We start from the raw sequence: 14095 nt of genomic DNA on the forward strand, positions 1-14095 counted from the left end.
GATGCAGCTGCACTGCACGCATCACTGTTGACATCTGCAGCAGCTTCAGGAAGCCCTCATGAGTCTGCCTGAGAATAAACTGTTATCTAGATGAACAGCGATGCTTGCGGCACTGTATGCAGACAAAAAATGCAAGATTATTATTATTATCATCATTTGTTTCTTCAACGGAGTCACAGCAGACTATGATCACCTGTCCTCCTTTGAATAAATATGAGACACATTCGCAGGTACGACAAGCTTTCTCAGCGCTTATCTCGTTTTCTCCGTCGGTTGCACAAACACGCTCGCGCATCCTGTGACGTCACAGCAGCTGCTTTTGAAATTACGTTACTGTGATTGCTCCCTCTAGTGTTCAGCAGTTCTAATGGCAGGTTGTCTGCCACACCTGCTGCAGCTCACCTGTTCCAAAGTAGATTTCTAAAGCGTCATCATTTATAATGAATGAACAGTAGCGGTCCATTTGTGAGCCAGTTAGTAACCACAATAGACCAAAGTCTACACTTAACGTTAATGCATTAATACTTTAAATCTTACTGTTTATTTTTCAGTGAAAAATGACATCTGTGGGGAGTGACGCAGTGGACTGGTTGGGCACAGAAACAGTATTTATGGGTTTGATGCACCCATTAGATTTATTTCCTTAGCAAAAACCGAGAAAATGCGAAACTCTTTGAGCAGCTCTGTGTTATATAGCCTAGGGACAGAGTAGTGGGGTTTCTAAATTATAATGCTATAAAAAGGGTCAATGCAAACAATTGAGTGGCAAGAAAAATCAAAAAGTCCAAACAATAGACGTTTTTCTTTATTTATGAACATTTTCTTACCTCCCGCTGCGTCCTGTGAGCCGAGTTACAGCCTCGTTTTGGCGTTGACGAAGGTAGTCTGGCACTCCGGCACTCCGGCTAGTTGGCTGGGGCCACAAAAATAAAGCGCTTTGCTTCTCAAAACAATATGCGTTCAAAAGAGTAATACATTGGCATCACAAAATCGTTCTCCAGGAAAAAGTCAGACCTCACAATCAATTGGCGCTATTTTCTCTCCCTCCGTATTACTGCGAATGCTTACTGACTATCTTAGCTTAATTCCAAATTAATCTCCTGATTCTTTTGGTTGTTCCACATTAGTCGTCTTTTCTTCAGGTCTTTTAGGTAGGTGTGATGAACAGCTGAATGACTACAGCTTTACGTTTGTGTACAGTTCTTGGATGTGAGGCCCATATGAGACATCTAAGAGGACTTTTTTGAACCCCTCACCAGTCTAATTTAGCAGGTGGCAGCTCGTCTCCTTAAAGGGATAGTTCGCCTCTTTTGACATGAAGCTGTATGACATCCCATACTAGCATTATTATTTATGAACATTTTCTTACCTCCCGCTGCGTCCTGTGAGCCGAGTTACAGCCTCGTTTTGGCGTTGACGAAGGTAGTCTGGCACTCCGGCACTCCGGCTAGTTGGCTGGGGCCACAAAAATAAAGCGTTTTGCTTCTCAAAACAATATGCGTTCAAAAGAGTAATACATTTGCATCACAAAATCGTTCTCCAGGAAAAAGTCAGACCTCACAATCGCTTGGCGCTATTTTCTCTCCCTTCGTATTACTGCGTGCTGCCGCCTGCCAATAGCTGCGCCTGTTACGGTGTTTACTGCTCGGAAGCAGGGGACTGCTCGGTCTGCACAGTTTACACAGCCCGTAGTGATAGAAGGGAGAGAAAATAGCGCCAAGCGATTGTGAGGTCTGACTTTTTCTGGGTGAACGATTTTGTGATGCAAATGTATTACTCTTTTGAACGCATGTTGTTTTGAGAAGCAAAACTATTGTTTTTTTTGTGGCCCCAGCAAACTAGCCGGACTACCTTCATCAACGCCAAAACGAGGCTGGAACTCGGCTCACAGTACGCAGGGGGGGTGGGGGGGGGGGGGGGGGTGTAAGAAACTGTTCATAAATAATAGTATGGGATGTCATACAGCTTCATGTCAAAAGAGGTGAACTATCCCTTTAACACTGGACGAGCACAATGTCTGCTCCTCTGACAGAGGTGTGAGCTGTGATTTCCTTGATGGCGGACAACGGTGACCTTGGTGGCGTTGGGTGATTGGCTCGGTCTCAGTGATGGATTTTCCCTCAGTTCCAAATCAGTCCTAAAGCCAAGATTGAGGAGCCCATCTCTTGCTATGGCGCTCTTAGACACTGAATCAATTTACTTACCTTTCTTTGCCCGGACCAGCACACCCATATGTGTCTATCTAAAGAACCAATTAATGTAAAAGAAAAAGACTCACAGGTGCCAAGAACATCTGATTGTGGTCTCTCATAACCAGCTGGCTGATTGATACCTTCCTTTCTGTTTGATTTGCCCATGTCAGAGTGATGTAGGGCTACTGGCCTTCACTGCAACGTCACAGCCTGTATTTCATTCAGACGTCCACAGTCCTTGTAAAAAGTAGTTTGTTGACGAAGCCCCCAATGACTAGGTGACAAGGGGCTGACTGGCCCCTCCTCCCAGCCAAAAAAGTATAAATATATTGATGGTATGAAGTGAAGGGAGCGGACTGGTTGCGTTGTTTGAAGAGGATCATATCGCGGGCTTTCTATACACAGAGTGCAATGGACAGGGTTTCAGTTGTGACATATGGTTTAGGACTTATGGGTTTGATACTACTGCAGGGGATGACCAGTGTGGAGGGGAGGAGCATATTCAACTCTGGTGAGTGTGCAAAAATGTTCATTTCAATGTCTCTACAATAAAAATGCAAATGTTTTGGGGTTTTTTTCAGCAGAAGTTTGAAAATTATGCATGCAATTATATGAACTTGAAAAAAGTAAAAAAAAATATATATACCAGGTTAAGAAACACTCAAGACATAGAATGATCTAATTTTATGTGTTTGTTCGACTTAAAGGGACATTTTCATGTGCTTTATATGTGCAGGAAACCATGTTTTTGATCTTAAAGAGGATGCAGACAGTCAGAGCAAGATTCTCGCTCTATTAATACACAAAAGTTTAGTTCCTGTTGAAAAGGACGAATATCTGGGTGAGAAACTGCATGTGGAAGAATGCTAACTCCATTATAAATATCGCATTTACATATTTGCCAGCATATTAATGGGACTTTCTGTTAGCAGGTATGGAGCTGGCTAATAAAATAGCGGAGCTTGAGCAGGTAAGGCTTCTTTTTTAGCTGCTGTAGTTCATGAAAAACTGAGGATTAGGCAGGGATGTTAAGATGTGTCCGCAGTGTGCTTGAAATTGAGTGCTGGCAACTGATTTCAATTTCTCTAAAGCTGTGAATTAATTCTAAGTACAGTAAACACAAGTCACACAATGAAAATCTCTTAAACAACTTGATGACCTTGAAAATGATGACCTTGAAAAATTACCTTGAAGATATTGAGTATCGATGATAAGATGAATGTGTTTAATCACTGTAATCTGTGCGTACAGATGCGGGCACTGAGGGAGGACCTGGAACTGGAGAGCAAGATTACAGCTAATTTGGCAGAAGGCAAATCCATAAACAGAAAGCGGGGCGAACGTGAGTTAAATACACACTTACAATACCTGACGTTTCTCTTTTTAGATCACCTGAATCTAATTCTGCTAAATCTGTGTCTCCTGCCGTCAACAGCTTGCTTCTGGAAGTACTGTGTTTGACATGGACGCATAAGGAGGACCACTGTGAAAACTTGCTGCAAAGCCCAACATAGCCTTAAAATCTGCAACACCAGTAATTTATTCACAATATATTTATTCCAGCAATATGGAGTTGTACCACAGTCAGTGTCATCAATAAACGTTTCATTTTTTGTGCACTAAAGTTCTGTCGTGAAAGCTCTAACTGCCGTTGCTGTACATGTTGAATCTGTAAATAATCAGCTTCTCACTGGAAATACTTGGTGGTCAGATATGACAAAAATGTACTCGACTCCAAAGATGTATTCATATTTCACTGTGGATTTTTATTTGTCTGCCTCTTGTGTTTTTGTCGCCCTCCTGTGGCACGCCTCAGCATATTTTGTACGCCACTGCCAACAATCACCTGTCACTGCTTTTAGAAATGCACTGTTAGTTTTACAATGTAAATAAAATTATATCTACATGTACTTTTTGTTTTGCTTTGTTTTGAAATGTCTAAGAAGGAAATTATTTTCTCAGGAAATCTTTTTTTTTGTTTTTGTCTTTTAGAATGGCATTCTTGCATTATTTTCAGAACTTTAGTAATTTTACTGAAGATGAACTTTATACCGTTATTCCACCAGCATGAAAGAGGCAAAGATTTGAAACTGTAATAATTAGCACGTGCTAACAAAACCACGTGGCAAAGCTGCTGTTATGGGTGATTTACAGTCCAATGATATTCATTTGACTGGATCTTTTAGAGCAGGCTCACACAGCTGAGTCACAAGCTTAGTCTGAACAAAGGCAGCGCTGGAGTGAAAAGGTGTTTATCATACAGCACATGCAGAACAGAGGAGGTTTCTGGGAAACCAGACTGAAGATGCATTCACAGGCTTAAACAGCAGCATCCAATAAAGTGATTACTTTGCTCTGACTGAGCTGCAGTTTCAGCAAATATTAGTCACTCACACACACATAACCATTCCAGCATTTTTTCATGAAGATTTTGTACAGCGAGACAAAATTAGAGCATAGATGCCAGCAGTTTCATTTTCAAGTGTTGCAAGATGGCAGCAATGACAATCTGACATAAATGAAAAAGTTGGAAATGTAAATATTCTCAACCTCAGAATTCTGAAATCATTTAATTATTGATTCTTTACAAACTCTTGTTTACAAGGTCCTGGCTGCGTTGCCAAATTAGACAGACTTTCATTCCACATTCTGCGAGCAAAGGCACGTGGGAGTTACTACAACAAATCTTTCTAGTCATCTAGTCTTAGATTTACCAAATATAAAACTGATTCAATTTCTTGAAGGGGTTTGTTGAACCAAACTGCTGCCGAATATTGAAAAGTGAATTGAAATTAGCTCTTCCTAGCCATGTTGCCACACCCATACAGCTCACCACTAGAATGTGAAAAATCTCATCCCCTCTGACACATGTGCAATGAGGCATCAAGTTTCCCCCTCAAACATGTAATCAATTTTATTCCAGAAACATAACAATAATAATCACAATAGGGCAATACAATTACAATAGGGCTTTTGAATGCTGGTGCTCCAATTCCAATGATTAATAGAAATGAAAGTCTACATAATCATGTAGCAATTAACTGCATTGTCTTGTAACTGGTCTGTTAAAACATAAAAATTCTGCACTCATGTTACTGTCTAGTTTCAACAAGCATCCAGAAATTTTGGAAGACATGATGAATGAGCCACCATGTGACATAAGCTATCTGTTTGTACAATAAACTCACGGTGCATTTAAGCCACTTGTAGTCACAGTATAGCAGTGTGACTACAAGTAAAAATATGCCCTCACACAGTGGATTTGTGTCAGAACTGGATAAAAAGCAAATTTGTGGATCAGTTGGACTTTTAAAAAAAATTTTGGCTAAAAATTTCACATCAGCAACCAGATGGATACAACCATCCAACTGTGCTGTCACCTTAAAGCAGCACAAATCACCCCAACTGAGTTGCTTCAGAAAATGTTTTTATTGTATTGTTTCAGTTCAGCTCATGAACGGGAAGCAGAGCAGTCTGAGACCGTCCCTGTAAAGATAAGTCCTCAGCAGGAAATGAGCCAGCACCATTTGTGTCACTCAAAAAAAAGTATCTTTTTTTTATGGTTGAATATCACATAGGACAGACTTTACAGTTTTATTTTTAGATGGGACTAGAACAGAAAGATAAGTACGACTGGAGCATTAGGAAAGCAAAACTGTCAAAACCATCCATTTTCTATACCCACTGAATCTGTCGGTCGGGTCGCGGTGGGGCTGGAGCCTATCCCAGCGGTCATCGGGCGAGAGGCAGGGTACACTCTGGACAGGCTGCCAGTCCATCTCAGGGCCACACAGAGACAAATGAGACAAGCAACCACACACATGCTCACACTCACTCCTAGGGAGAGATTTTAGAGTCACCAATTAACCTAACATGCATGTTTTTGGACAGTGAGAGGAAGCCAGAGCACCTGGAGAGAACCCACGCATACACGGGGAGAACATACAAACTCTACACAGAAAGGCCCCAGCTGGGAGTTGAACCTGGAACCTTCTTGCTGTTAGGTGATGGTTCTAACCACCACACCACCATCAAAACCTCTTTAGAAAAAAGGTTTAGACAAAACCTTTTTTTAGAAAAAAAAAACAAAAAAAAAACAGCAATACAACAAAACAAAAATGCAAACACAAAAAAAATGCAGAAATAATGCAACACTAAGATTGTCATTTGTCAGATGTTCATGTAAACTTTGTAGGATTAATTATGTGAAAAAGCTTAATGGAATAAGTACTTTCACCCCATGGTTATATTTTTAAAGCCCTCTGTGGTCATGCTTGTCTGTAAATGTCAATAACTTTGCAGCATGAAAGATATGATAGTCCTTTGAGCTGACATGTCAGTGGAGCAGAGGCGGGATAACTTGACAGACAGGCTGCACATCTATTTAAGATGGCACAAGACAGACAGGCAGCGCAGAGCACTGCAGTAAAAAAAACAGACGGAGATGGATGCCCACTTCAGAGGTTAGTAGAATATCTTGTTTACATTTTCATCCAAAATAGATAATAGCGTTTTATTGCAATTTAAAATAATATCAATTATGTTTTACTTCTTATTATTTTTAAATGAAATTTTAAGCATAACTTAAAATATGTTTTATTTTTCTTGGACTGCACAGGGAAATTGTGGATGATTCTCATCCTGTCCATTCTCCCGCTCCTTAACTGTGAAGTGTCTTGCCCCAGCAGCTGTATATGCAGTTCAGGTATCGTCAAATGTGTCGGGCACACCATCAAAGATATACCACAGAATCTGCCACTCCACACTTACACTTTGCTGCTAAATGACACAAACATGAACATCATCAATGAGCGGAGTCTGGCTGACCAGGACCTCTTGCTCCGTTTCATGCTGACTCACAGCCATCTACACACCATTCATCCTCTGGCCTTCCATGTAGCTCCTCAGCTCAAGTCTATCAAGCTGTCGTTCAATGATCTGTCCAGCCTTCCAGCACGAGTGTTTAGTCCACTTAGCACTCTGGAGGAGATTTACTTAGAAGGGAACCAATTGGAGAGACTTGCTCCTGACATGTTTGAGGGGCTTGTCGGGTTGCTGGTTCTAGACCTGACTCGCAACAAACTCACCAACCCTGCCTCAGACATTTTTGATGGATTGACCAACCTCACCATTCTGAACCTCGGCAGGAACTACATCAAGAAGCTTCCACCTACCATCTTTCACTCCCTGACAAAACTTCAACTGCTCAGGATCTATAACAATGAGTTAGAGGTGCTGGAAGCTGGAATCTTTGATAAACTTGTTAAACTTGAAGAGTTAATGCTCCATCAAAACAAGATAAAAAGTCTTCCACCTCAAGTGTTTTGGTCACTGAGGAGCCTGAAAACCCTGACCCTGTCCTCAAACCAACTCCAGGCGGTCCCACACAAGAGCTTTTACAACATGCCCAAGCTGAGCAAACTCACCATTTACAAAAACCCCTTATTATCTTTGCCAGATGAGCTAATGGGTCACATGCCCAACATGAGAGAGTTTTATCTATTTGACACCAACCTCACTACTGTTCCTGGAAATTTGTTTGCAAACATGTCTGGGCTGCTGTACCTGAACTTGCACTTAAATGAAAAACTGAGAGAACTTCCGTCGGATCTTTTCTACTATCTTCCCAACCTTCAGAAGCTCTCGTTGAGATTCAACAACCTCAGTTATCTTCATCCTCGGCTTTTCTCCACCTTAACTACACTGGGCATACTTCTCCTAAATGACAATCAAGTGAGGAGCCTACCTGAAGACATCTTTCAGAACCTTACAGGGCTTGTAACAATGGATTTGACAAAGAACCTCTTAACGACACTTCCAGGAGATATTTTCCTCTCAAACGAAAATTTGAAGGATCTTACCCTGAGTGGTAATCCCTGGGATTGTACTTGTGCTATCAGAGGTATAGCAAGATGGATAAGACATAATGAGCATGTTATTCTTGACAAAAACGACATCATATGTCACAGTCCAGTCTACCAGCAGCTCCTTACTGTTGGCTCTCTGAGTGATGAGGAATTCAAGTACTGCGACGTAAAACCATCCAAAAGTTATTCTACAACACAAACCTACTTCCACGAGCCAACAAGACCACTGGACATCATTTCAACCACTCCACCTGCAAGACCAACCACCTCAGTTACCAAGACACTCTCAACGTTGCTTGACACTGCAGCCACTGCAGCCACTGCTTTACCAGATGAAGCTCGCCCTGTCACATCTCTTTTTCATGATATACTAGTGGTTGAACATGGACCTGAGTATATTCACCACAACCATCACAAAGGCTGGGTATACATATGGTTTCTACCCTCCAATACAGCTTTGGTGGGGTTCCTCATGTTTAGTTACATCCTTCTCTTGGCCACAGGCTTGTCGCTGATTCTTGGAGCCATATATGGCATGCATCGCCTCAGCGGGAGAATGGATAAGCTGAAGGCTGTGTGTGCACATAATGACAAGAAACACTGTGTTATCAAGCCTGGTGCACACAGGAAGATCAACTGCAGAGGCTCCACTTAAAAATGATTACTATTGCTTGTTGCTTTTCTTGATTATGTGTGGAGTTCTTCCTTGAATTGTTTCTTTTAGGGGTGTTGAACTTGAAACTTTAGATTCAGAATATCATGAACTTTTGTTTTAGTCTTTTGAAAATAATGAAGAATTTAAAGATGTCAAGCTTTATTGTTTTTTTTTTTGCCACATAAAAATAAATCACTTATCTTTGGATTTGATCAATCAAAACTCTTTTAACACCATCTGTAGGGCCTTGACACTGCTCAAACCACATATTGTTTAGGACCAGAATGAACTCTGTCTACACAATGATGAAGATGTAGCAGCATTCTCAGACAGCAGGCGCCAGATAGAGATTAGGATTGGGCCACATACACACAAAATGATATCAAGAGGTATAAGAAGATCTCACAAACTAAGGTCATTGGGAATCTCCGTGCATGCTGAAATGTACATGTCTCTGTGACGGTCTGTTCAATAAATTCCCAATAAGAGGCTACAAAGGTGAGTCCGACTCCTTTTTCTTCACAACATAATGGTGACCCCGACGAATTTGTTTTCTGGAGCCCCGCTGAGTGAGTCCTCTGTGCCCCTGCAGCTGAGATCAGTCGTGAAAGCCGGCCGGCACGTATGTTTCCTTCGAACTATTTAAAGCGGCAGAGGTTTGCTGTAGAGGTACAGTGTGACAGCTTCTGGGGTTTCTTCAAATTAAGAACACAGGAGAGGGTGGTGGGCTCGCCCTCGTTGCCTCTTATTTTTCCTCTGCGCAGGGGGGCTGCTGAAATTATTTAAAGGAAACTGTTGAGCATAGAAGTGTTGAGTGTTTGGATTAAGATAATAATTGGGCATACAGCAGCTTGTGAGATGTGTTTGTGAAGCAGGTGGCTGTGAAGGAAGCCAGCCGTGCTGTGTTGTGAGTGCACTGTATATTGTCAGTTGCAACTGGCTTTTTAGGCCTTTTTCTACATTTTTTTGGATGAAACAACAAATTGATTAGTAAGGAGAAGATCTGGAAAATGACTGAGAATTGAAATAATTTCAACTTCAAGCCTGTCTTTACATTTTGTCTTTTTTTGTTTTCTTTTTTTTTTGCTTTAAAGTTACACTCTTGAATTATTACACACTGATTTCCATGTGACATGTATATATTTTCCATGTTATTTTCTTTGTGTGTTGTGACTTTACTTAACATGTGGAGGGCTTCATGAAGCAAAATAAAGTCACTGCTGTGAGGATTTGATTCCCTTTAGTCTTGGACCTTTCAAACTGCATGAAGAAAACCTCATCACTTTAGAAAGTCTCTGTTGCCATTTCTCAGGGATGTGCCGTGGTGAAGAGAAGGACGAAAACTGGTTAATAAAATATCCTTTTGACTGGAATTATGGTATATAGGACATCATTAGTTTATTCATACTGATGCATAAATATGTAATTAGTGTGTTCCTCTTATAGCAGCTGGACGTGGAGCTGTTTGAACTACATCAAGAGTTTTATTTGCAGGTCTACCAGATAAATCTGGAGTGTTCTGAGATCAATAGTAGGACGGCAAGGAAGAAAACTAAACAAAGCTGTTTTCAGTTTTTTAATTTAGATTTTTTTTGTAACATATCTGATCGTTTGAACATTAATTTGAATTAATGCTGCTGTGTTCAAAGTTTAAGGTTTCACTTGAAAATCTAGTAGAGAAAAGGAAGTTTTATAAAGCAGGAAAAAAAACAACTGAAGTCAAGTGCAAGTAACTGAAAATTTCATGTAGAGACTTTTAAACTTAGGTATACGTTCTAATTTACTTTAAACTACTCGTAATAAGGTGAGCTTGAAGGTGATGCTTTTTAGAAGATGTGGAAGGTTTGTATGTAAATACCTCTAATGTATGTCATTATGATGTTATCCTGCCTCCCCCATTACTAATTCTGTGGGTTTTTTTTTTTATATCTGTTCTCTGTTTGAATCCGACCAAGCCCACACTTTTCAAATTTCAATACATATTCAGTCAGTGAATATTCCAACCACATGTAAATTCACACACCTTGCATCAATAAACAGATTTCAGTGCATGTTTGAATAATACTTCGCAAACTTGCACCAGCTCCAGAAATTAAATTTTTTCTCCCTGAATAGGAAATGGATAAGAAAAGTACTTTCCAGAAGTGAATCACATCTTAGGTGCTGGAAAGGTTAGGAAATCATCTTCGTAATAACCGTCATAACAGGAAGCACATTTAACTATGAGTCAGATTACACAATCTCAGTGAGGAAAGCAACTTTCACTCTTTTGCAAAACAGCATCCCTGTAATTTTGCAAGCATCCATTTTAAGACTAAGCCGCAACAATGTGCACAGAACTACACCCACCACAGTGATGGACATTTTTTGGGAACAGCTCAAGATCATACATAACAATGCCTGTTTGTTTTTTTTTCCTCGGCAAAGTTATTTTTATCAAATTATTTCTCAAGTATTTCCAATAACTTAAGTTAAGTGGAGCTTATACAATTAAAGACACATTTGTAACCTTTTGTGGGCCTTCTCAATAAAAATAAACTTATTCTGATGGCCAAAAAAAGTTTAAAAAAATTCAGACCTTTTAAATCCTCTCCAAGTGACGACACATGCCGCAAATTCCATGAGAAGCGATCAGGCTTTAAAGCATAAAGCAAACAAAAGAGGATGAATTGGCAAACAAGTTCATTGCTATGACAACGGGCCTTTCCAGTACACTGAGCTCACACAACGGTGAGCGCACACGCCAGCTCACACTGTGAGAGGGTGAGCTTGGGAAGAGGAAACTGCACTGCATGAACACAAGAAATAACTGACAGCAGTGGAAAAATTTAAAAAAACATGGACTTGAACTGTTGATTCATTCATTTGAGATAAGAGCTTGGTTTGTCTGCGATGAACTTACCACAACCTCCTGTTCTGAGGGAATTGTCCAAAGCACACTGTTCAATCTGGTCAATGCAAATTTACAGCTATAGAGTAAAACTGTTGTCCTCTTTAGCCCTTTAATTAATTGTTAACAGCAGTTTAGGCACTTCAGCCAAATGATGAGCCCCAATGATATTAGTGTGAACTGTTTCTTGTATGTCTCAGTTTGGTTTTATTCAAATAGATTTGTTTCAGAGAACAAGGCCCAATATTTAATAACAGTACATACACTGAATTTATTTAGTATGAACAACAAAAATAAGTCCCTTTCTGTACATTTATCCTTTGAATGTCAAATGAGAGTATAGTAGAGCATTTCATCTTATGAACAAAGGCAAATGACTGTAAAGACAATGAAAGCCCCAAGCTAGAAGGTTAATGCCAGAATAAGCTCGGATCAAAGAATTTAATCACTCAAACAAACTTAAGAATACTTGCAGTGTCAATTAAATTTGTTCTTTCACAAGAGCCCTTTTACATAGCACAAAACAACCCATGAACACCGGGTCTTTTTCAGTTTTGACCATACAAGTTGCATGTGTCTTCATGTGTCTTCTACAGTGCACAGTGAAAATGAGTACACCCCTGTTGAAAAGTAACATTTTGAACAATATTTTAATACACACACAAGTTATTCCCAAAACGTGCATAGAGTAAGTTTAATACAACATCTGTTCAGCTTACAACAGAAAAGAAAGGTCAATAATATAACTTAAATGACCTATTTGTCCATTTTTGTGAAATTATGCTGGTGCAAAAGTGAGTACACCCCTATGTTAAACTCCCTGAGAATGGGCCGTGTTGGCCCGAAATGTCATGAAATGAAAAGGCATTAAAAGGGAGGTCATCGTTGTGCGTTTCATCCTTGCCTTACATTGAAATTTTACATTTTGAGTCTGCACCAGGCTAAAAGAGATGTGTGTGAGATTTGACTGAAATCCTATGGAGAGTATCATGATCTGCTTCAGTAGTCACAGTACATGTTGACAAGCATGTTTCTTTTGGTGAAATTCAGCTTCCTACTGTTGATGGCATCCATACAGCCCCAAACCATGTCACTCCCACTACTATGCTTGACTTTAAGCATGGGGCACTTTTCTTTGTACAAATCACTTTTTACCACCACACATGCTTGACACCATCGAAAGCAAATTTGTTTAACATTGTCTCATCAGAGACAAACAAACTAAGGATATGGATTGCTGGAACCATGTCCTGTGATCTGATGACACCAAGATGAACAAATTTGCTTTAGATGGTGTCAAGCCTGTGTGGTGGTAAAAAGTGATTTGTACAAAGAAAAGTGCCCCATGCTTAAAGTCAAGCATAGTAGTGGGAGTGACATGGTTTGGGGCTGTATGGATGCCAGCAACAGTAGGAAGCTGAATTTCACCAAAAGAAACATGCTTGTCAACATGTACTGTGACTACTGAAGCAGATCATGATACTCTCCATAGGATTTCAGTCAAATCTCACACACGTCTCTTTTAGCCTGGTGCAGACTCAAAATGTAAAATTTCAATGTAAGGCAAGGATGAAACGCACAACGATGACCTCCCTTTTAATGCCTTTTCATTTCATGACATTTCGGGCCAACACGGCCCATTCTCAGGGAGTTTAACATAGGGGTGTACTCACTTTTGCACCAGCATAATTTCACAAAAATGGACAAATATGTCATTTAAGTTGTATTATTGACCTTTCTTTTTCTGTTGTAAGCTGAACAGATGTTGTATTAAACTTACTCTATGCACGTTTTGGGAATAACTTGTGTGTGTATTAAAATATTGTTCAAAATGTTACTTTTCAACAGGGGTGTACTCATTTTCACTGTGCACTGTACATCCTGGCCCCAATAAGAAAATAATCACAGGAGGAAATGAAAAATCTAGACTAACCAATTGAGAGAGGATACAGGAAGATCAGTGGCCGATGAAAAATTAGTGGAAATGCAGTCACGGAAGTGAATAGGAGGTCTAGAAAGAACCCATTAATCTGCAGTTGCCTCCCCGATAAAATTCCAGGAAAGACTTGTTTCAGGAAATGCACTAATTTCAGTTTCTGTAACAACTCAGACACTGCAAACAATGCTGCATAACATCCTAAATGGATGCCATCAAAGAGGAACAAAGGCTTTCTTATTCTTTGGCACCAGACTTTAAGATTGAACCTTAATGAAAAACATGAAAATAAAAAAAAAACTATGAATTTGGGAGCACATTATTTTGTCAAATGAGACCAAGATAAATTAATTGGATTTAAACTTGCTCTAACTTGTTTGGCATCAAGGGCCAAGATTGCCTCAGTTCATGTAAAGTACTTAAAACAAAGTGCGAATTGGATGTTGTTAGTGCTCATAAGGGCGATGCTATACAGGAATATAATAGAATGTTTTCATGAGAAAACAATATAACAAACCTCTCAAGACAGAAAAACAAAAGACAACAAAAACAGGT

The 14095-nt window shown here is 39.9% G+C and overlaps 2 protein-coding genes across 2 annotated transcripts; both read left to right on the forward strand.

Annotated features, from left to right (window-relative positions):
- The first annotated feature begins 2586 nt into the window (after nt 1-2586).
- On the forward strand, nt 2587-4039 carry uts2d (urotensin 2 domain containing). The gene is made up of 5 exons (XM_075484377.1): nt 2587-2703; nt 2929-3033; nt 3125-3162; nt 3444-3534; nt 3628-4039. The coding sequence occupies exons 1-5, from the start codon at nt 2604-2606 to the stop codon at nt 3651-3653; spliced, it is 360 nt and encodes a 119-aa protein (XP_075340492.1). The 5' UTR covers nt 2587-2603; the 3' UTR covers nt 3654-4039.
- A 2544-nt stretch (nt 4040-6583) lies between these two features.
- Nucleotides 6584-9948, forward strand: LOC142399836 (uncharacterized). Its single transcript, XM_075484378.1, has 2 exons — nt 6584-6655; nt 6811-9948. Exons 1-2 carry the CDS (start codon nt 6637-6639, stop codon nt 8712-8714), a joined length of 1923 nt encoding a protein of 640 aa, XP_075340493.1. The 5' UTR covers nt 6584-6636; the 3' UTR covers nt 8715-9948.
- Nucleotides 9949-14095: the final 4147 nt, after the last annotated feature.

The sequence above is a fragment of the Odontesthes bonariensis genome, chromosome 15, assembly GCF_027942865.1.
Source record: "Odontesthes bonariensis isolate fOdoBon6 chromosome 15, fOdoBon6.hap1, whole genome shotgun sequence".
Classification (NCBI taxonomy): Eukaryota; Metazoa; Chordata; class Actinopteri; order Atheriniformes; family Atherinopsidae; genus Odontesthes; species Odontesthes bonariensis.